Source organism: Dreissena polymorpha, chromosome 4 (genome assembly GCF_020536995.1).
Source record: "Dreissena polymorpha isolate Duluth1 chromosome 4, UMN_Dpol_1.0, whole genome shotgun sequence".
Classification (NCBI taxonomy): Eukaryota; Metazoa; Mollusca; class Bivalvia; order Myida; family Dreissenidae; genus Dreissena; species Dreissena polymorpha.
The window spans coordinates 93031089-93053249 of record NC_068358.1 but is presented as its reverse complement, the minus strand read 5'-3'; the positions used below and the strand labels follow the sequence as shown (position 1 = coordinate 93053249).

At 35.6% G+C, this 22161-nt stretch overlaps 4 protein-coding genes across 11 annotated transcripts in view; all 4 read right to left on the bottom strand.

Moving 5' to 3' along the window:
- Nucleotides 1-22161, bottom strand: part of LOC127880183 (magnesium transporter NIPA2-like) — a 266381-nt gene that overhangs the window by 102558 nt on the left and 141662 nt on the right. The gene's annotated exons all lie outside the window — the stretch shown is intronic.
- Nucleotides 1-22161, bottom strand: part of LOC127880185 (magnesium transporter NIPA2-like) — a 247351-nt gene that overhangs the window by 102558 nt on the left and 122632 nt on the right. The gene's annotated exons all lie outside the window — the stretch shown is intronic.
- Nucleotides 1-22161, bottom strand: part of LOC127880190 (magnesium transporter NIPA2-like) — a 263454-nt gene that overhangs the window by 135801 nt on the left and 105492 nt on the right. The gene's annotated exons all lie outside the window — the stretch shown is intronic.
- LOC127880206 (uncharacterized) lies at nt 16620-21414 on the bottom strand. 6 transcript variants are annotated; one of them, XM_052427487.1, is made up of 9 exons: nt 21102-21414; nt 20750-20937; nt 20509-20575; nt 20267-20318; nt 19453-19529; nt 19167-19244; nt 17380-18825; nt 17200-17259; nt 16620-17035 (listed from the first exon to the last, which is right to left on the bottom strand). In XM_052427487.1, exons 3-7 carry the CDS (start codon nt 20552-20554, stop codon nt 18626-18628), a joined length of 453 nt encoding a protein of 150 aa, XP_052283447.1. In that variant the 5' UTR covers nt 20555-20575; nt 20750-20937; nt 21102-21414; the 3' UTR covers nt 16620-17035; nt 17200-17259; nt 17380-18625. The 6 variants fall into 6 exon arrangements, with proteins under 6 accessions (XP_052283447.1, XP_052283445.1, XP_052283448.1 ...); XM_052427485.1 differs by having other exon boundaries at nt 20750-20826; XM_052427488.1 differs by having other exon boundaries at nt 20509-20826; nt 21102-21189; nt 21355-21404.

Genomic DNA, 22161 nt, shown 5'->3' with positions numbered 1-22161 from the left:
GACGTTGTTTACATAATTAGTTCCAAGGTCACAACAACAACAACAAACCTGCATGCATGCATGGGAATCAAGCCTTTTTGCGTCCGTCTGTAGACATTATCTTTACTTTTTGAAGCATGGGAGATGTTAATCAATAAAAAATCTATCAATACATGTAAGCAGATGCACAACTTTTTATTTTATTTTTTGGAAATCAATGTTTATACAGACCATCGGAAATGAGGTCACGAAGCTGTGGGAACAAATGTCGCTTTTGTTGTTTTCTTCTAATTTCTTGTAAACATGAGATAAAACCCCGTCATTTAGTGCCATTTTAGATCAGATGGTGACTGCTTACAAAGGAATTGAAGTAAGAACATGTGCTACGCATGTTTTTCTAATAAACTGAAGAGTCGGGTTTTATTTAAATATGTATCCGGATGAAAATATTTCGGATGACATGTTAATTTTATGTCTTTTTTGTAATGTTTAAACCAGTTTAATAATATCTTATTGATTTTACAAACACAACTTCCATGAACATAATTATTTCAAGAAAAGGCAATATATGATACTGCATGGTAAACTCAAACTTTGTATCCAATACAAGGTGTTGGAATTAATGAAGTGCAATGTTCTTAACTATCGAAAATACTGCTTTGTTATTACTAATGATTCGACGTTCCATTTGTGAATCGTGACTCATGAATTGTGGATATGATTGTCAATTGCTCAGGCAAATATCTTCTTTGTACAATAAGCAATTTATTCACCACGTTAACAATCCTGTTACACTCACTAATGACTCAAGAATGAAGTTAAGTTCAGGTGATCTACGTCATTAGGTATTTGCATATGTCATGAACTGTACAAGATAAATATTGATGCAAAGCATCTAAGGGCGTCGGGAATTTCAGTGTAAAAGGCACTCAATGAAGTTACATGGAACGATTTTTTTCTACTGTAAATATTAATATATTGGCCGATTATTCTAAACAAAATAGAAAAAGATACTGGTATAACCATTATCTATGATTTTGTGTTATAACCCCCAAATAACCATTATTTATCATGTTGTGTTATAACCCCAATATAACCATTATCTATAATTTTGTGTTGTAACTCCCAAATATTTTATAGTTCATTTTATTTACATTGGTTTCCTTTTTTTACTGGTATCCTTGTGCAGTTTTCATTAATGGAACAGAACTGTGTAGGTCTTAAAAAATCTGCTTCATCTTGTAAGCGTAATTTCATATTTTTCTCAACTTCAAGGGGAGATGATTCTGAACTTATTCTTACGTTGCTCACTTATGATAGGGGTTGAGTACTCATTGATATGAAAACACTGTAAAAGTTTGAGAAAAAAAATAATGAAAACTGTAAATTGTATAAAGAAGCTGCATTTCACAATACTTTGAAATTCAGTAAAAGATCATAAAAGATTTATTGCTCCGATATTCATTATTGTCTATAGGGTTCGAGTAATACTGATATAAAAACATTCAACAAGCTTGGAAAGATTCAGACGAAAGTTGTGAAATCTTTAAAACAAGTGGACATTGTAATCTGGACTTATTGTCCCGATGTTTCTCATTTTAAAGCGGGTATATACGATTTTTTATATGTGTTTAATTGTAATATATTGATAAAATATGTTACAATAACACAAAATAGGCCAGAAAAATTATACATTAAAGCCGAATTTCATAAAATGCAGCAAAGACAAATTAGCGCCCCGAGCCGATAGTGACGTACATATTTTCCTACAATAAAACCGAAGCATTCGTCTTTGTATTAGGATCGGAGATAGTGTTCGTGTGTCGTATGAATAGATATCGTTGCAGAATTTCAAATAAACCGTTAAACTAAGTTTAGATGCACATCGTACATGTATGGTATACATGCTGGCGAATTCGGCTGTACAGCCGTTTTCAATTTCAGAATTAAATATCTGGCTTATTTCGCATTTTTCGACACATGTTCTTCTTAACTTTTATTTTAATTTATATTGAAATATATATATAATAAGTTTTTTACACAGTTTATATAAATTCATAAATATTTGACTAAATCGTATTTATCCCATTTTCACCGCGACATTGACGGTATAACACGTTGTGGAATATACTTGCTTGTATTCAACACTGTGGAATATACCTATCGCGTGCACGGACTACTTTTTAAATGACGTCATGCGATATGCGCTAAAATTAGGTCGATATTGTTTGGTTCATTTATCGAATTTTAAGGTCACCCATTAAAAGAAAATGTGCATATTTTGCAGAAATATATATATATGACATATTCACCAAAAGAAATGCTGAAATAATATATAAAATTACACGATTTTTGTTTTGTTATTTTTTTTTTATATTTACTTTAGTCTTTACCACTGAATGATTTTTCATAAGAAACAAAGTCGACAAAACTTAAGCTTCAAAATTATACGACCTTCAACCTTGAAATATAGTCATATGACATAATTTTTCGCCATCCGTAAAATGAATCAGCTGATTGATGGCGTTATAAAATGACATACTTATTGCGTTATTTTCCCCATTGTTTTGACGATTTATTATAAACGCGACTTATTTCACATGTTTTCTACATGTACTGTATGTCGAACTTTCTGAATTGTCAATTGATCACATTTTCCTTATTTCGTGTAATGTGCATTGTTTATAACCAAAGCATATACTTTTGACATTAAATTTAAATATTAAGAATGTACAACAAGCCATACACATATCGCACAGTTCATGAATAATCTGCTATGTTTGCGTTCCTATTTAATTCACGTTAGGCAAAGAGCTGTGTAAAGTATAAGATAGTAAAAATAGCACCACACTGGAATTGGGAACGTCCCATTTTATACACGGGTATTTTCTACTCATTTATCTGTTGTGTACTGGAATGTTTTCCATTCTTTGTGTATTTATATATTAGATTATTTTCTCGTACATTAAGGGCATTTACCATAGATAAATAAAACATTGTGCAAGTTTAAACATAATTATGTTTGTATGCAGAAATCTGCAAATGCAACCGAGTTTACGGCTATTATTAGATAAACTGCTCCGGTTCATTTGAACAGCAGTAATGTAGAGTACATGACGTAGCGTGTGACGAAGAAGAAAGTTTATCGCGTTCATTAACTCATTTGAATAAAGTGATAGAATGGCATAAGGGTCCTTATTTTTATGCTAAAATAATCATTAAAGACCCTAGATGCAAAATCGTCAATTATTGAGTTAAATGGATTATAAGATGGATTTTAAAGGATAATTAAAGGTAAGATACTAGATCTAGTTCTTACATGTTTTGATTTTTGTTTGTACTTTTGTCGTTCCCTGTTCTCGGGGAAATGATTTTAACATGGGCGCCATTGATGCATCGGATCACACACGGCATTCCCATAACATTATATAAAAAACACGTTCTGCGCGTCCTTAAATTCGTCGTCCGAAGTCGGAAAACGTATTGCCCTGTATATTTTGTCAAATAAAGTGTCAGTCGCTGCAATTGACCTTTCGACAGCCGATTGATTGACAGGCTTATTAACCAATCAGATTACAGCATAGATTAGGCCCGTTACTATCCGCCATTTTGTCCGTCAAACTCGCCGTTGTCCGACACATAAGCTTATACGTAATTCTGTGTTTTAAACAAAGAAAATGGTTAAAAGGTGCTGTTATGGCACTTGTTATTCAGACACAAGGTATCCAGAACGGTTAAAAGATGGAAGTACGTTTTTTCCGTTCCCTCAACCGGGTACTAATCTTGAAAAATTCAAACGTTGGATTCGTCTTTGTGGTCGTCCACACGAACAGCTTAATCTCAACATATTAAGCGATCGCCCGAAAGCAAAACACAGTCGTTATAATAAGATACTACGCGAAAATAGAAAATGTAAGTTTTGCAACGGACATGTTATAAAAAAGAGTATAACTTTGTACTTGTTTATCCTCTATATAGACAAATTAGAAAGGAACATTTAAAACCATTTTTCAAAGGTGGCCAACGTTAAATAAATTTGACATTTTAATGCAGTCGGCAAATAAATAAGACATTATAAACTTTGCTAGATTTTTTTAATGCTAATGAAATGCGTAATAATAAAGACAATCAGTTATTATTTTTAATAATATCACATAGAATAAAACATTTTTTATTTCTTTCGGTTTAAGTCTTCCAAATTTAATGTAAGTTAAGAAACTATTTTAAAATGCGCAAGTAATTATCAATAGGGGCCAATAAGTGTCATTTTACACCATATGTGGGCTTTCTACTAATCCGTTATCAAAACAGATGCCGCAAACTGTGAATGACCCTTTGAAAACCCGGTCTGATTAGCGAGTTTTTTTGTACATGAAAATTCTTTCAACTTTTTATATTTTAAATATTGCAGAAGATAGTTTACGAGGAAATAATAATATATAATAATATATTGTGTATGTTACTTTTTTGACGACTTTGACTATGTTTTACGATTATAACAATGCTCATGGGTCATTTTGACCAAACGCATTGTAGATATGTGTTATATCGGATTTTAATAAAAACGTTCTTCGTCTTCTATTATAATAAATTTACTTACCTGTGCCACATTTGCGATGTTGCCATCGGTTGCAAAAATTAACGGCTTTTAATTAAAAAACTGAAACATCTATTACTCAAGGAAAAATATTGTGACTAACGAACAATTCATACTGTATGCGATAATTGGCGATAATTTTGCCGACTTTGATGATAAATTTAACGGCTTTTAAGTAGACTAATAAAAAAGTTTTGACTATTTAATAGATATGATAATTATATTCAGCACCACTATTCAATGATAATAAAAACTATTGTATGGCCTTTCTGGTATACCATGAGGCCTTTTTGGTTCACTTATGCGGCCGATTCGCGTAGCCATTTTTATGACGGACTTCGGCGGAGTGACCCCCCTTGAAATCGGTGGGCGTGGCTTCACTCTAGCTGTCGAAAGGTCAATTGTCTGTCAAAATTGTCAAGGTTTTCGATAGCTAAAGAAACTTCAGCGTACAGTTTATTTAGTATTGACAGACCTGTACAAAGTCGCGCCAGTCAAAAATCATAAAAAGCGACATTTAAAGTTATGGTAGCCAGAACTAGGTCGTCGATGGTGTAGTCCTACATGTATGTTGACATCGACAGCATTTTGTCAGGAGTAATGGCCGCCATATTGGATTTTGATAATTTTCTTTCGTAAATAAAATAAATTATAGTAAAGTAAAATCTTCTTTTCGCGGTCGTACTGTGTTAAAATTCGCATACTGCGTAAAATAGAATGTAGGCATATGGTGATATTTTTACTTGTTTTACAGTTTGTGTGTGAATTTTTTAAAGACTATTTTGCGTACCAGAACAAATACATGTATATCACTACGCATGGTTACATTTGTTAGATTTTAAGCGCTTTTATGACTGAATTAAAATTATTGTTAAGGTTATTAGATCTATTTATGTTAAATGTCACGTTGAAAAAATCAAATGGGATAAATAGAATACTAGGATTAGCGTTGAATACAGAGAAGTTTATGTTGCTCGGCTCGAACACCGAAAGCGCTCGCCAAGGCTCGCGCTTCCGGCGTTCTAAGCCTCGCAACATAAACTTCTCTGTATTTAACGCTAACCTAGTATTCTCTATATACCCGCTTTAATGAGGTAAAATTGCTCATTGATATGAAGACACTGTAAGTTTGGAAAGAATCTGATGAAAAATGTTGACATAATCACCTAACCAAGCAGTTTTTCACGTTTATTTTTAAATTCAAAGAGACATAATTCTGGACTTATGGTCCGATATTGTTCATATAGAGTTTGGATTGGGTCCTCATTGATAAAAAAAATGTGAAAGTTTGGGAACAATCGGATGAAAATTTTGGACTTCGAACAAGGATTTCAAAATTTCTCAAATTCTAAGAAAGATAAATATTGACGTAATGGTCGGATAATGCTAAAGGGCCCATACCACCTTCGCGCTCTAGATGTGGTTCTTAAAAAAAACTCCGAGGAGTGCTTGACTCTAGGGAACGGGTTGCTGGGACTCAGCTCCTCATTGATAAGCGGCTGCTTCCTTTATCGCAACTCATTGTTACAATCAATAAAACGTGTCGCGCTTCTCGCTCTATATGTGGTAGGGATAGGCCTATAATAGACAACCATAAAAATACATGGATAATAGATGTGTTGTTTGCATTTATTTGTTAATATAAAAACACGTGTATTTTTTATAAGATATTTAAGTGATGTAAGAAATTTTAATTAACGTTGTCACCACGTTGCATCCATTAATTTTAATAAAAATGTCCAATTGTAGTTAAATGGATTTTAAAATGTCTACATAAAGTAAAGCTTTATTATATTTATTAACCTGACTGAACAAATTGTCTGCCGCCGAACTGTTCCGTTCGTGCCGGAACCCGGGATTGAACCGGGGGCCTTTAGATGACTGTTGCGTAAACAACTTCAGTCTAACGCTCTCCCAACAGAGCTATTCCGGCTGACATTCACCTATGTACTGCTATTTGGTGAAGTTGTGTATAGCGATCGTTATTTTATGTCTATTAATAAACTAATACATTGTACGCTTTCGTACCACTACGCCTTCCAATAAACTTGCTTGCGCGATAGGTCGTCAAATATCGTACTACATTGATTTTCCACTAAGTAAGCAAATTAGAAAAACCAAATAAATATATTTTGATTATGTTTTGTTTTTATACAAAACATCGTTTGTTTTTATACAAAACCAGAAAGTTTCGCGTATTTGCCCAGTCCCCGTGATCTTTCCCCTGTGATCAGTTGTGGATCAGTTATTAATTAAAACAATTAGCTTTGCATTGTTGGCAATAAATGTTGTAATAAATGTAATTGGCACAAATGCAGTACTTATTTACACTAATTTACTCAAAAACTCACCACTATGAAAGTTCTTAAAACATAAATATATACATTGATCCGTAAAACAACTTCTCCTCCCATAAGCAAAAAAATGCATTACATACTAGTCGCCGCCCTCCAGGGCGACGCCAAATTAGTAACATAAACTTTCAAACCTACAAACACTTTTTGGAATTTTGGGAAAAGATTCATGATTGAATGAAGGAACTTTCATTAATCCCGTAGAACATGCGTAGATTTAATCTTCAGCATCTAAAAATATGTGAAATAGAAAGAACGACAATATCTTTTGTAGAGAAAAATGTACCTACGTTATAAGCAAATGACCTGTGCGACAATTCCCGGGCTTTTTAGTCTGTTTAGTTAACACCGTAGTAGCGTTTTCCACATATAAAAATGATCACCCTTCCAACTTTAAGCGCCCAGTGGGACGAGGGATAGAAATAAAAAGTCAAATGCTTAAGTACATTTCAACCCATGCGCATTGCACGCTTTTTTCGCATAAAAAAACAGTGGAGCGATAAGGGCCATCATGGCCCTCTTGTTTTATAACCGGAACAAAAACAAAAAAACAAAAAACAATGTTGAGTTCTTTGTATCGTTTTTCGATGTACTAATAACAACACAAAACACAAAACCTTAGTTCCCTATTCATATTTCGTTTAAACTTTATATATACAAAAATCAATATATGAAAATTGAAATACAGTGCCTGTTCCTTTTGACAGTTTTTGAATTGATAAACGGTATACGAATTTTGAAAACGCTGCTGTTTTGGGGGGATAAGTTGTGATTGATCTTTTTGCGCAGTTTCTCACTTAGATCTTATTATTTTTGAATACATAAATGTAGACAATTATAAAAGAAGAATAGTCGAGTCTTAGGACAACTATTGTTGGCTACTGTAATGGGAAAATACGTTGATCGAGTAACATTAAATTATGATACAAATGTACATGTCTGCTTTTGTTTAAAATCATTGGATTTGAGTACATTTATAACATGCCTTTTGATTATCATGGCACAATCAAATATCCTTTTAAGCATAGATTTTCTCTTAAAGTAATTACAATTGAATTATTTACTACATTGCATTAATATCTGTTAAACAAATGAAAAAAGCCCCACATTATTGCTAAACATGTCATTTCCATAAGTATGCTGAACAATTCCCCTGAGAGCATAGATTGCCCCGTGAAGCCCTTTCACGGCACGTCGTGTGCCGTCCTGGTAGACTCTCCATTTTTAAAGTCCATTATTAAAAATACCATATAAGTTTATTTAAAATACCATATAAATTACAACTATGACATTGTAAGAAATAATTAATGTTATGAATAACGGTTTTTTTGGAACGTTTTTACCACTTTTCGAATGACTGTTTAAATGAACTGAATGTGTCAAAAAGGAATAAATACTGTAATACATTTTTTCGACTATTGCATGTACTTTAATAGATCACACAAGCCAACGCTTGCTTGAAGGCGCGTTCCTCTTTCCTGCTCACGGCCACCACCACCTTGAAGAACTAATTAATACAATAAGCTCTGAAACTCATATATATCCTTGACCCAGCAAATCATACACGTAAAGTTACAGATATACAAGCTTTTCTATAATGGTATTTGAATTTCATTTGAGGAGACAACCATGGTCTAAAACGGAACGTTTCAACGCATGCCAGTAGTTTCTATAGGCTCGACGTATGCTATTCGCCTTCTTTATGAAACGTAACGTTTAAAGTAAAATTTTTTTAGCGGCGTTATAATATCATTGGAAGGTTAATATTTTGTGAGCATTAACTTAATCTTGATTGCTCTTTCCGGAACATTAAATATGTTGTATAATTAGTTATAAAATATGCACATTTATTAATATTTTTAATAATATAATATCAAATGATTTCGAGCGCAAAAACGGTTTCATATAAGGTGTCTGGTTATAACTTTTTAAGAGCTAAAATCACTAGACATACCACCGTTTAGTTGTGAAATGTAACATGGATTTGTACTTAATCGAACGATTTGGAAATTATACCTCGCATCAAAGGGTCCTTTTCACAGATTTTGGCATATTTTGAAGTTTGTCATTAAAATATTTATTTTGATAAATGTAAACATTTAATACAAAAAGCTCAAGTAAAACATCAAGAATAAAATATAAAAAGGTAATCCTCAGCAGAGCTGGAACCACTGATCCCTGGGGTCCTGGAACCACTGATCCCTGGGGTCCTGGAACCACTGATCCCTGGGGTCCTGGAACCACTGATCCCTGGGGTCCTGGAACCACTGATCCCTGGGGTCCTGGAACCACTGATCTCTGGGGTCCTGGAACCACTGATCCCTGGGGTCCTGGAACCACTGATCCCTGGGGTCCTGGAACCACTGATCCCTGGGGTCCTGGAACCACTCATCCCTGGGGTCCTGGAACCACTGATCCCTGGGGTCCTGGAACCACTGATCCCTGGGGTCCTGGAACCACTGATCCCTGGGGTCCTGGAACCACTGATCCCTGGGGTCCTGGAACCACTGATCCCTGGGGTCCTGGAACCACTGATCCCTGGGGTCCTGGAACCACTGATCCCTGGGGTCCTGGAACCACTGATCCCTGGGGTCCTGGAACCACTGATCCCTGGGGTCCTGGAACCACTGATCCCTGGGGTCCTGGAACCACTGATCCCTGGGGTCCTGTCCTCAGCAGAGCTCGAACCACTGATCCCTGGGGTCCTGTCCTCAGCAGAGCTCGAACCACTGATCCCTGGGGTCCTGGAACCACTGATCCCTGGGGTCCTGTCCTCAGCAGAGCTCGAACCACTGATCCCTGGGGTCCTGTCCTCAGCAGAGCTCGAACCACTGATCCCTGGGGTCCTGTCCTCAGCAGAGCTCGAACCACTGATCCCTGGGGTCCTGTCCTCAGCAGAGCTCGAACCACTGATCCCTGGGGTCCTGTCCTCAGCAGAGCTCGAACCACTGATCCCTGGGGTCCTGTCCTCAGCAGAGCTCGAACCACTGATCCCTGGGGTCCTGTCCTCAGCAGAGCTCGAACCACTGATCCCTGGGGTCCTGTCCTCAGCAGAGCTCGAACCACTGATCCCTGGGGTCCTGTCCTCAGCAGAGCTCGAACCACTGATCCCTGGGGTCCTGTCCTCAGCAGAGCTCGAACCACTGATCCCTGGGGTCCTGTCCTCAGCAGAGCTCGAACCACTGATCCCTGGGGTCCTGTCCTCAGCAGAGCTCAAACCACTGATCCCTGGGGTCCTGGAACCACTGATCCCTGGGGTCCTGGAACCACTGATCCCTGAAGTCCTGGAACCACTGATCCCTGGGGTCCTGGAACCACTGATCCCTGGGGTCCTGGAACCACTGATCCCTGGGGTCCTGGAACCACTGATCCCTGGGGTCCTGGAACCACTGATCCCTGGGGTCCTGGAACCACTGATCCCTGGGGTCCTGGAACCACTGATCCCTGGGGTCCTGGAACCACTGATCCCTGGGGTCCTGGAACCACTGATCCCTGGGGTCCTGGAACCACTGATCCCTGGGGTCCTGGAGTAAAATGTGTACCACTTAGACAACTCGGCCATTCTTCCGAATACAATGCCAGAAGTATTTTATTCTTTATGTAAGCAATCCTCGTAGTTTCACAAAATATAACGACAACAACAGAACTCTCCAAATTATTTATTCGCTTCGCGTTACAACGCTTTATAATTTTCGGGTTTTTAAATCATCAAAAGATGTATATAATTGCTATTTTAAAGCATGGTAAATGTTCAGTACTACTGTTTCCTCACAAATATCATAACTAACACAAAACTGAAACAACTTTTTTTCAATTTTGTCAGTTTACCCAAACGTGAAAAGGCCCCTTTAACCATTTCGTAAGATTAAAACAATTTTATATTTATTCTCATTTTGTTCTGTTCTTTCTTTCGATATTGCCAGTACTAATACAACTTAACATTCTATTATGTAAGGCGATGTTACAAGTAAAACATAGGGGACATTTTAGCAGCCGCCGCCGATTATTGTGCTTCTTAAAACATCATTCGGGTCTAAGGGGTAATAATAATTGGAATACGAGACTCAGGGGAAGGGGTATTACAGCTCTTGAAATGTAATAACCTCCCCCTGATTATAGGACTTAAACGAGTTTGTTTGTTGTTGTTTTTTGTAAAATTAGTACAGAATGTGCATAGTATAGGGGCAAAGAACAAGAAGTGTCATTAGAGGCTTATTATAGCCATATCAAATCGATTGAATTTACATGACATACCGGTACGTTGGAAAACATTTAGATGTCATATTATGATCATTATTGAAAAAAGAAAGAAAATATCGACATCTTCTCTTACGGCGTGTTTTTCTCGCCTCCAAAATGCACGTAAGAAGCTATGCTGATAGAAATAACGAGTTTGTTTGTTGTTGTTTTTTGTAAAATTAGTACAGAATGTGCATAGTATAGGGGCAAAGAACAAGAAGTGTCACAAGAGGCTTATTATAGCCATATCAAATCGATTGAATTTACATGACATACCGGTACGTTGGAAAACATTTAGATGTCATATTATGATCATTATTGAAAAAAGAAAGAAAATATCGACATCTTCTCTTACGGCGTGTTTTTCTCGCCTCCAAAATGCACGTAAGAAGCTATGCTGATAGAAATAAGTGAATTATTCTTATGCAATTTCCAAAAAAAGTACGCACAAAAGCCACGAATGAGTAACCTCCCTAAGACAGCAGCACAGAGCGAAGATCTATAAAATAAAAATGTTTATTTATAGATCTGTGAACGGCGCCACTCGTTTTTCGTTTTTTGTAAACCGTAATATCAAACCAAGAACGGTAAACGGAAGTTTAATCAAGTTTTAATAATTGATTTTCGTTTTATGAAGATTGAAACGAAATTTAAACAGGGAAATACTTTGTATTCTGTTTTATAATTAGAACAACGAAAAACGATATAAAAAAATTAATTTAGTTTTCGTACTCTGTTTTTATTTCTGAAAATCGAAATTTTAACTTATATGTGTTTATTGTCATGTTTCGTTGTGTCAAATTTAATACGAAAAAGGAAAAGACGGTATATACACGGACCGTCTCCATTCTTTCGTTTCAATATAATAAAAACTGTTCGACCATTTAGCTATACACCCTGGTGAAGACTCGTTATTTGTAATTATATCATACATAAGTTTGGTACACTTTGCGTTTTCTAAGATTGATCGCAGGCTGGTGGGGATACAAATCTTCAAAAAAATAATTTCATTAAAGCTTCTGACGTTTATGTACCTTGTCACTGCGTTAATTATACCTAAGAAATGTAGGTAGTGTAGATGGAAGTTATTATAAATTTGCAAAATTCATCATAACAGTAAAAGGTAAGAAGTTCAGTATTATGCATAAGTCTCCAACAAAAAGAGCAACAATCATGTCGAACAATGATTTAAAAAATACACATTTGTAACCAATACAATATAATATAAAATAAAATATTATAATGATATTGAAGCAGAAGCTGATTTTTAAAATGTTCTTTTTTACACAAATGGTTTTAATGTATTTTTATAGGAGTAAATCTGTAAGATTGTCATCCAAAATTTGTTTTTAGTCATCAAATTTGTATCTAACACTATTTATGTTTAAGTGGCTGCACATTGGTCTGTTTTTGTTTTCATTTTTTAATTTCCTTAATTCATCGAAGATATCATATTTTTCATTTTCTGATGATTCCATGAATTTTCAGTAGTGTTACCTAACTGGTCTTCTGTAGATGGTGTTTCAAGTTCTATCACCCAGTCTTCTTCTGGGTCAGATTCTGACATAAAACTTTCATTTAAGTTTTTGTAATTTTCACATGTAGGATTTGCTTCTGAGTTAAAGTCATTATTTAATAAGATAGTATAATTAGATGAATTCATGTTTTTTGGGGTTTGATAGGCGATTGGTATTTTATTGCTGGTTTCGTCTTGGACAGTTTTGGAAATAAAAACGGGCAATACCATGGGTCATCGGACTGTCCTAGTTTGAGGTATTCTTCCGGTGTGATATTTAGGCACTGAAATATAATGTGTGACGATACGTCACAAGTGTCACATTGAAGATTTTTGGTTTTTGGCCACAGGTTTTCCACATATTCCACACGGCAATCTAATGGGGCCTTGGTTCGTGTAGGGTATGTTTTGGTTCGACGTGAATATTTTGCATGGTAGTATAAAATATACCTGGTGTCCACGCTAAAACTATTACCGATAGTGGGTCGCGATTTATTCTCCCAGATCCGAAAAAGTCACGTGGTATGGGCACCGTGAATATGTGATTGAAATAAATCACATAAAGTGCTGGGGCTAAGTTTGCATTTTAAAATATATGTATTTGTGTGGGCATTTCGCAATCAATTTATATTGAAAGCTGCGTAAAGACATGGCAATGGTTGAAATGTGGTGCACAATATGTATTTTTCTAGGTGGTTGAGTCTATATCGGTAAAATTCGTGTTCCATTTGTTTTCAATAATGTCATTGTCCTCGTTTTGCAACTGAATATTGATTATAAATTTAATAAGGTATTTTGCTTCGAATAACGCTTTTGACAAAGTTTCGTCTGGTTGATTGATATCGAGGTCATGAAAGCTTTCCTCAGTTTTATATTTGGTTGGGATAGATGTGATGAAGGTATTGCATTTCATAACGTCGTTGTTATTGATGTCGTATCTAGATATTTAATGTTTTCAAAATTATACATCGTTTTATTTTAAAAGTCAAAAAGTTGATAAATGTATTTTATTACTCTGTCAAACCAATCGCGATCAAATAATGTTTCTCCGTTGTCGGTTATTGACTTGTTGTTTCATATTATTTCCTTATTGGTGCGTTTTTTGTGAATGCTGTGACTTGTATATTTCATTTGCTGCAGACCACGGTGTATTTTTTTTATTTTATACCACATTTATATAGCGCCCTTTTTATACTCGCGGGTGCGTTCAAAGGCGCTTTACATGTTTTTCATGTAATGACGCCGTGAAGAAAAGTGTTATCTCCTCTTATTTTTTTCACTGAGTTCACTTTCAAAAAATAATTTTGTTTCCATATTTATTTAATCTCAAGTACCATAAAAGTTTCCATTTACCGCAGTTTTCTGAGTCTAAAAATCTTTTTGTCCAGCTACTTTTATTGAAGTTAAGAAATTATTAATGTTTGTAATGTTTAAACCAGCACTTTCGTACTTTTTATATAAAATGTTTCTTTTAATTTTGTCCGGCTTCTTGTCCAATATAAAGTTAAATATACTGTTTGTTTTATTATTCAGTATTATGCTAGAAGGGTTCGGTAAAACTGAAAATGGGTAGATTAATTTTGGTTGCAACTCGAAATCGAGCCTATGGGTATTTGGTCCCGCGAAAAAATTAATTGCGTAGGAGTGTGAGTCATTTCAGCGTTGGATTGTTATTGCATGCCTATTATCAGCGAATGTTCAAGCTTTAAATATAAACTGTTTTTGTTTTAACATAGAGCGGTCAATAGTTTCACTAAAAACGGATTAGGAAATTTTATCCTGTACGTTTCAATCATGCACTCAATGGAAATTCGTTGGTTCATTTCAATCGTGGATGTAGCAACTCAAAATCGAGCCTAGTGGCATTTGGTCCCGAGATTATATTGACTGTGTAAGAGTATGAATATTGCAACTGAGCAGCGAGTAGTATTCGTGTTATAACCAAAGCCGGGACTTGCACCCAGATTTCTTCTCCCTCGAAGAAGGAAAAGCGTTCTGCTTTGAACTACTGTGGTTGTATAAACACGTTTCATACAAGCTACATGATCAAGAGGTGTCACTCAGCGTTTGTACGGGCTTGTGACCGTTCTTTTCACAGCGAAATGAAAAGAGCCGCTTTACCACCTTGCGATATGCAATACGGACTAGCATAATAGCAAATATAGCAGTAACTTTTGTCATACATACATGAAGAAACATTGGCCTTTCGGCAATGGCTAAACCTCAGAAATCTCATTCAAATAGATATTTTTTCACATCTTGCAGAAATGTTCTGTTGCATAATTTCTCAAAATATCCTAAATCAGATTATATACAATAACATGTGGACATCTGTTCCAGTATCTTGCAAGACGAATAACTATTTGTGGAGCTGTAACATAGCACAACCTTAGATATGTTACTGCCTTTCAACTGTGTTATTTTATCAAATATATTTCATTGATCAGACACGACAGATTTTCATTTCAACTTCACGTGAACAAAACACGTTCGTATCAAACTGCAAAATCGCATTGTAGTGTTTGCAGACCAGCTGCTGCTGAGAATTTTCTTCTACTATACGAATGTGCCTACATATCTGTTACATCAATGCATCATATACTAGTATTTTATCTTACAACCAAACCATAGCATTGAAGTAATACTGCTTTTCAAACAGCGCTTGTTAATATCAACCTAGGTAGCAAACTATGCGATCGAGTGTAGATTTGGCCAAGAGGCAAAAGTAGTTAATATCGCAAACTGTTATGTATATAGATTTTTTTCATCCATATTTTGTATTATGTGTGAAACAAAACTGCAAACTACTGTGTACACTCGAAAGCTTACAAACGAGATGATTGACCAGCGCTTGTCAATATCAACTCAAGTAGCTAACTATGCGATCGATTGTAGATTATATAGTGTGTTTTGTTCGTATATTCTACAAGCGCAATATAAAGCCTAAATACTGTTGAACGTTTGTGTTAATGTGTCTCATTGAAAGACAAGTCATACCAATAACGAGCCGTTGTACAAAATGTGTATGCAGTCAAAAGCGAGTAACTGCTTTAAGTTTACGAGTCACTCAATGTTAGTTTCAACACGAGTAGTTCGTAAGGCGCAATTAATGTTCAACGCAACATTGAGTAGCATAGTTTGTGTCCATATGGCAAATATCTTATAACGGTTAGTTGTTTATATAGTTTTTTTATCATTTCACCTCAAACTAAAGTTTGAAAGTTTTTTGCTTTGTACGATTGAAAGCTAGTGGTGTCACTCGGCGTTTTCACGGACTTGTGACCGTTCCTCTTGTCTGAGTACAAGAGAAGTCGCCTTCCCACCCCAGCCCTAGCAGACTTTGTGCATTGAAGCACTTAATAGAAATGTTATTGCTCGGTCATCGGTCAGGTTCGGTCAACGCGTGCCTGCGTTTCTGAGAGAGCCAGATTAAGATATTTCGTGTCACCGTACGAAAATACCATGGTGTCGCATAGCAAAGCACAGGCATGTCACCATGCGTGCCTACCACCCTTCCAACAGCGCAACAATGTGGTGTTGAAAGGATTCCCAGATAGTGTCGAAAGTATTGACGGTCATAACGGGGACGAGTTGCTTTATAGCGCCTCATTTCGTATTGACTTGCAACCCCGCCCTAGACCGCTACACAGCTAAATGGGCAGGACTCCATCTGACTATCAATCTCAGCGATCATAGTTTTGAAAAACGTCTGCTTTTTAATTGTTGGTATTTGGTACTTGGAGTCTCTTGTGCCAAAGTAGAGACTTACTTTTTGTTTAAAGATGAAGCAATCATTAACTGGTTGGTAGTCTTAACAGTGCGTCAAGATAAGCACCGTGAAAACATTTTAGCACCGAAATACCGAGGTGTTCACCCCCAAGTGCTATCAGTGCGCTTCACACTTGTGGAGTCTTAAACCCCTCGGCCGCCCAAACACAGTTAATGACTGTTAATGTTTATTTTTGTTTGATTTTGGTATTGCATAGTTTAAACACAAACACATACATCAATATTGCTGGCCAGCGCAATAAAACAAGGAAAAAAAAGGTAGGAGAACAATCTCCTTTAGTTTTCATGTAAAAACATAAACATAAACATACACACTGTCAACACTTGCCACTTGCAACACCGAGTTCGTTTCAGTGCAGAATGTACACATTTTTCGATCGACACATATTCGCAATGTTACATGGATTCACAAAGTTACATGGATTCACAAAGTTGCACTGATGTCCATACGCGGTCCAATGTTCGAGTTATCGGTGCGATGGACCCACGGTTTTGTCGCAGCTGTACGCCACACGTATGCATTGACTACTCGGTGTTCACATCAAGGTTTGTATATTGGCACTGAAAATAGAAAAGCAAATTGTGTTAAACAGTAAACGATGAAAGTAAACAGCCTGAAATGATAAAAACATGCATGTGTAATATACCATGTATCAAATAAAATAGTAAACACAAACTGCTAAAGAAAAACACACAACTCTACCAACTGTTTAACTGATACTTACTTTTTTGTTTTGTGTTGCATGTTCAGGCGCCTTTCTGTCACTGCTCGTCTAGCAGTACAGCTGAAATGAAATAGAAAGCATGATCAGAAACTTTCATTGTAATTGTACAACTTACAATTTATGTGCACAATTTTGCATTTAAGTATAACATACAGTAAAACAATTTCAACTAATACTCACTTTTTTGTTGTGTTGTTTCCACAAAGGCGCCTTGTTGTCACTGCTCGCCTGGTAGTAAAGCTGACTCGTCAAGTAGTAGAGAACACTCGTCTAGCAGTAAAGCTGAAATGAAATCGAAAGCATGATTAGAAACTTTTGAATGTGTTTGTACAACTTACAATTTATAAACACAATATTGAACTGTAACAGTAAACATGAAACAGATAACAATTTTACTTACCTATGTTGTCTTCGCTGAAATACAAAAGTCATGTTCATAGCAATCATAGCATATTAACATACAATGAATACAACTCAAAACTTTTAGTAAGAAACTCAGTACTTACTTTGTATTTTGTATCCAATCCCTCTGCGGGCAATCTTCTTCAGTCCACAATCGAGCTGAAATCAAGACTCAATGCATACATGTAAATTTTGCCAAATAACAAACAGAACTGTGAACCAAAACTTTAACTAAACAAAACTAACTTTTCAACTGTAATGGTACTCACCTCTGGCAACTGAAATCATACAGACATTTTGCATAGCACAATACATTTTTAGTTTGAAGATAAGAATGATTTATGAACATTTTACTTACACAAAGCATAAATATAAAATACATGCTATGATGAAAAAAAACAATATGTATACAAAATTATACATAAAAAAACACACTATACTTACCATTGCTGACCTGAAATTGAAAAAAGCACATTTTGTATAGCAGAATACAAGTCATCAAAACAGTTCAATATGAAAATTAAAGAAAGTTTGTGTACTTACCACAGCCATACTGAAATGAAAAAGAAACACATTTTACAATGCAAAATACAGGTCATCAAAACAGTTCAATATGAAAGGCAATTGTACTTACCACAGCCACACTGAAATGTAAAAAACAATAAGCATTGCATAGCAGTATACAAATCATCAAAACAGTTCAATATGAAAATTAAAGAAGGCAATTGTACTTACCACAGCCACACTGAAATGAAAAATATATTAAGCATTGCATAGCAGGATACAAGTCATCAAAACATTTCAATATGAAATTATACAAAGTTAGTGTACTTACCACAGGATACTGAAATGAAAAACAGACATTTTACAATGCAGAATACAGGTCATAAAAACAGTTCAATATTAAATTATAGAAAGTTTGTGTACTTACCACAGCCATACTGGAATGAAAAAAACATTTAGCAATGCATAATAATCAAGACTTACCTAGCTGATCTTGAATCATTCTCTGTTTCTCAACTTCTCAGTAGTCCAAAAGTCTGCTCTGTAACGACCCACCATTCCAATCTGAAAAATAGTTAAGCATAACAAAGCACAAAACAAACCAAAAGAGTAGTTTACTTACCTCATATTTTGTGCAGGTTTTTAACAGCCAATTTTCTTCTTGAAACCTGTATTCGTCTCTTTTTTGACCCACTGTGGAACAGTCACAGCAATGTAAGTCTGAAACATAGAAGGGCATAACAACATAACATACAAACCAGTATATTTGTTTTGACTTACCTCGTGGCTAGAGTCGAGACACAGCTGCTGAATTTCTTTTCTGTCACAAGCTGTCAAAACATCTCTGCAACATCTCTGCAATTGAAACCTTCAAACAGAGTAAAACAGAGAAACATTTTGTATACAATATAGTAAACACTTACCTTGTTATAGGCCTGAGTTGCAGCAGTGATTCTTTCTTGAAATCTTCTTCTTTTGCATCACTGCATGAGAGACCTGAAAAATAGCATGCAGTGCAAAACACATGAGTTAAATTAAACCAAAATTTTGTTTCTACTTACCTTGCTTCTGTAGAGTTGAATCACAGTAGTAGAATTCCTTCTTCAAACACATTTTCTGTCTACACCAGAAACTTGAATCTGAAACAGAAAAAAAGCATCACATCAAATTGTACAACTCAAGTGCATTCATTCAATGCTTACCTACTTTCTGTTGAGTTGTTTCACAGCAGCTGAAATCCTTATTCACTGTTGGCACTGCTATGAGACCATTTCTGCATGTGAAATCTGAAACAGAGCAAAGCAAAGTATGCATGGTAAAAATCAAACAAACAATTGTAACACTTACCCTGTTTGCAAGTCCCATTCACTTTCTCAGCAATGTTCCTCTTCTTGAATCGTCTTCGTCGCTGACTACAAGTACACCTGAAACATAGCATGCACAAAACATACCATATAAAACAAAATACAAGTGTTCATACTAAAATGAAACACACTTACCTTTCTGCGTTGCTCAGCTCTGTTCGACTGTCAACTCTTCATGTCATGTCATACCTGAAACGAACTAAATCAAAACATGCATAGCACACTATCATTGATGAATCATTGATAAAATATTGAAACAAGTGTATGCTTCATAGCTCTGTGTATTTTTCACTTTAAATCACAGACAACTGGCGATCACAAAAGTAAAGACATTTTTGTACTACTCAAACATTAAGCTCACATTCACGAACACCAACCGACAGAGTTGTTATAGAGTGATAATCCCTAAAACTGTAAAAAAGAATCGAAATCAGTTTTCATTCATCATGATTTATTGAAACAAATGTATACTACAATACTCACCACAGCTCACTGAAATGAAATAGAAATGTTAACAGCATGCAAACAAATGTTAACCAATATCAAATCATCTATAATAAATATCAACAAAAGCATTTCGATACACATAGTAAGTGTTCACCATCATAGTACATCATCAGTTAGTTCGACATCCCACGGTTGCTCAAGTGTAAGTACTGGCTAGCATTTACCCTTTTCAGTAAACCGTCACACATCAGCATTTTTAGACACAAGTACTGATAGATTCTACCCTTGCTATCATCTTTCACAGACTTCTATGAGTACACAACTGAAAAATATAAAACGTTTGTACTCACTGTTTGGCAGCTCCAAGAAACACGTCTGTACTGCTTGCCATCTGGACATCAACTGAAACAAAACATCTGAAAACACACATACATTTTAAACGTTTTTGAACAAAAATCAACACAGAGCAGAGCTAATCTGCAGCAGTTAATCTTTCTTAAAATTGAATTCTCCATCTCTGCATAGCACACATGAAAAATAGCATAACATCACATTACAGCAGTCAATGAAAACAAAAATTTGATCGACTTACCTTGCTTCTGTAGAGTTGAGTAACAGACGTGGAAATCTTCTTCCATGTGTAAACCAGTGACTCGAATCTGAAATAAAGTAAAGAACACATTGTACAACTCAAATCAATGGATTAAAACTTACCTTACTTTTGATGATTTGTGTCTCAGCAGTTGAAATCCTGTTTAATTTCTGCATGTGAAATCTGAAACAGAGCAAAGCACGCATGTTACAAATTAAACAAACACAAGTGTTACACTTACCCTGTTTTCAAGTCCCAATCACTTTCTCAACAATGTTCCTCTTCTTGATTCGTCTTCGTCGCTGTCAGCAAGTACACCTGAAACATAAAAGCATGCACAAAACATCCCATATAACAACTATTTTGTACTTACCATATGAGTGCTTTTCTGTTCAGGTCAGCTTGAAAACCCATTACTGCCATCAGCATCTGAAAAATAGTACATCACAAACAAACAAACAAACATAACATATCATAAAAACAGTTTAACACAACAGATATGAGAGCTCTCGCAACCACGTATGTTCTGTTCGACTGTCCAAAAGCAAGTGACAGTACTTAAATTCACTAACATTGAGAAATTCTAAACTTACCTTCAAGGCTTGTTGAGTAGCTCCAAAAACAAGACTGCTTGGCTCCACTGTTCACTCCAACTGTCATATCATCACTGGATAAGCACTCCTGAAATGTATTAAAACAAAACATGCATAGAACAAACATTCAGTCAAAAGTACTTACCTTTCACTTTGTCACTGCCCTGTGCTCAACTCCAGTCAGCATGACATCTCTGCTTGAAAGTCTGAAACATATAAAAACATGCAATGCAAAACAAACATAGTTACTTACCTTCTAGCATATTGTTGGAGCTCCAGAAAACACGACTGTTCACTTCAGCTGCCAGACTTAAACTGCCAGCACACATCTGAAATCTGAACAAAGCATTCATGTTCCATACTGTACTAGCCGTATGATTTTGAGTTACTGACATACTTATCATCCAAAAAAGAGTACATGAAATCTAGCAAAAAATAGGTTTTCATCTGTTCACGAGTTATACTCTGAAAGAAACCATGATGATGACAAAACTCACTTTATCTCTTCTTTTGTCAAAACACAAGTGTTCATTGTGAAATTTAACAAACTTACCTTTTCGTTTCCCAGCTCTGTTCAAATGTCAGGTCTACATTTCATGTCAAATCTGAAAAAGATCTACATCGAAAAATGCATAGCACACAATCTGTGTTAAAACAGTAAATGTTTGTTGTATTCAAAGCTCCGTGTATTTTTCACTTTACACATCACAGACAACTGGCGACCACAAACGTAGAAACATTTCTGTACTACTCAAAACATTGCTGTATGAACGCCAACCGACATATTTTTGTTATAGACTTATAGTCCCTAAAACTGTTCAAAAAGAATCAAAAGCAGTTTTCAGTCATAATCTTTTATTGAATTCTATACATAGGCAATACAATCTTCAGTACTCACCACAGCCCACTGAAATTAAAACATCATGAAATATACATGTTAAGCAATACATTTATCATATTATAGTGCATATCAACAAATGCAATTCAATAAATTTTATGCATTCAGTAAGTGTTCACCATCATGTTACATCATCAGTTCGATTAGCATCACCACAATATC

Excerpts from the sequence above, each read along its gene's own strand:
- LOC127880206 (XM_052427483.1), bottom strand. The coding sequence starts at position 20,554 with ATGGAAGAAGATTTCCACGTCTGTTACTCAACTCTACAGAAGCAAG. Across the intron at positions 19,530-20,266 it reads TTTCTTGGAGCTGCCAAACA|GTGTACTTGTAGTCAGCGAC; the intron begins GTGAGTACAAAC and ends GCTATGTTTCAG. Across the intron at positions 18,826-19,166 it reads TTCAACTCTACAGAAGCAAG|ACTTACATTGCTGTGACTGT; the intron begins GTAAGTAGAAAC and ends TCTATGTTTCAG.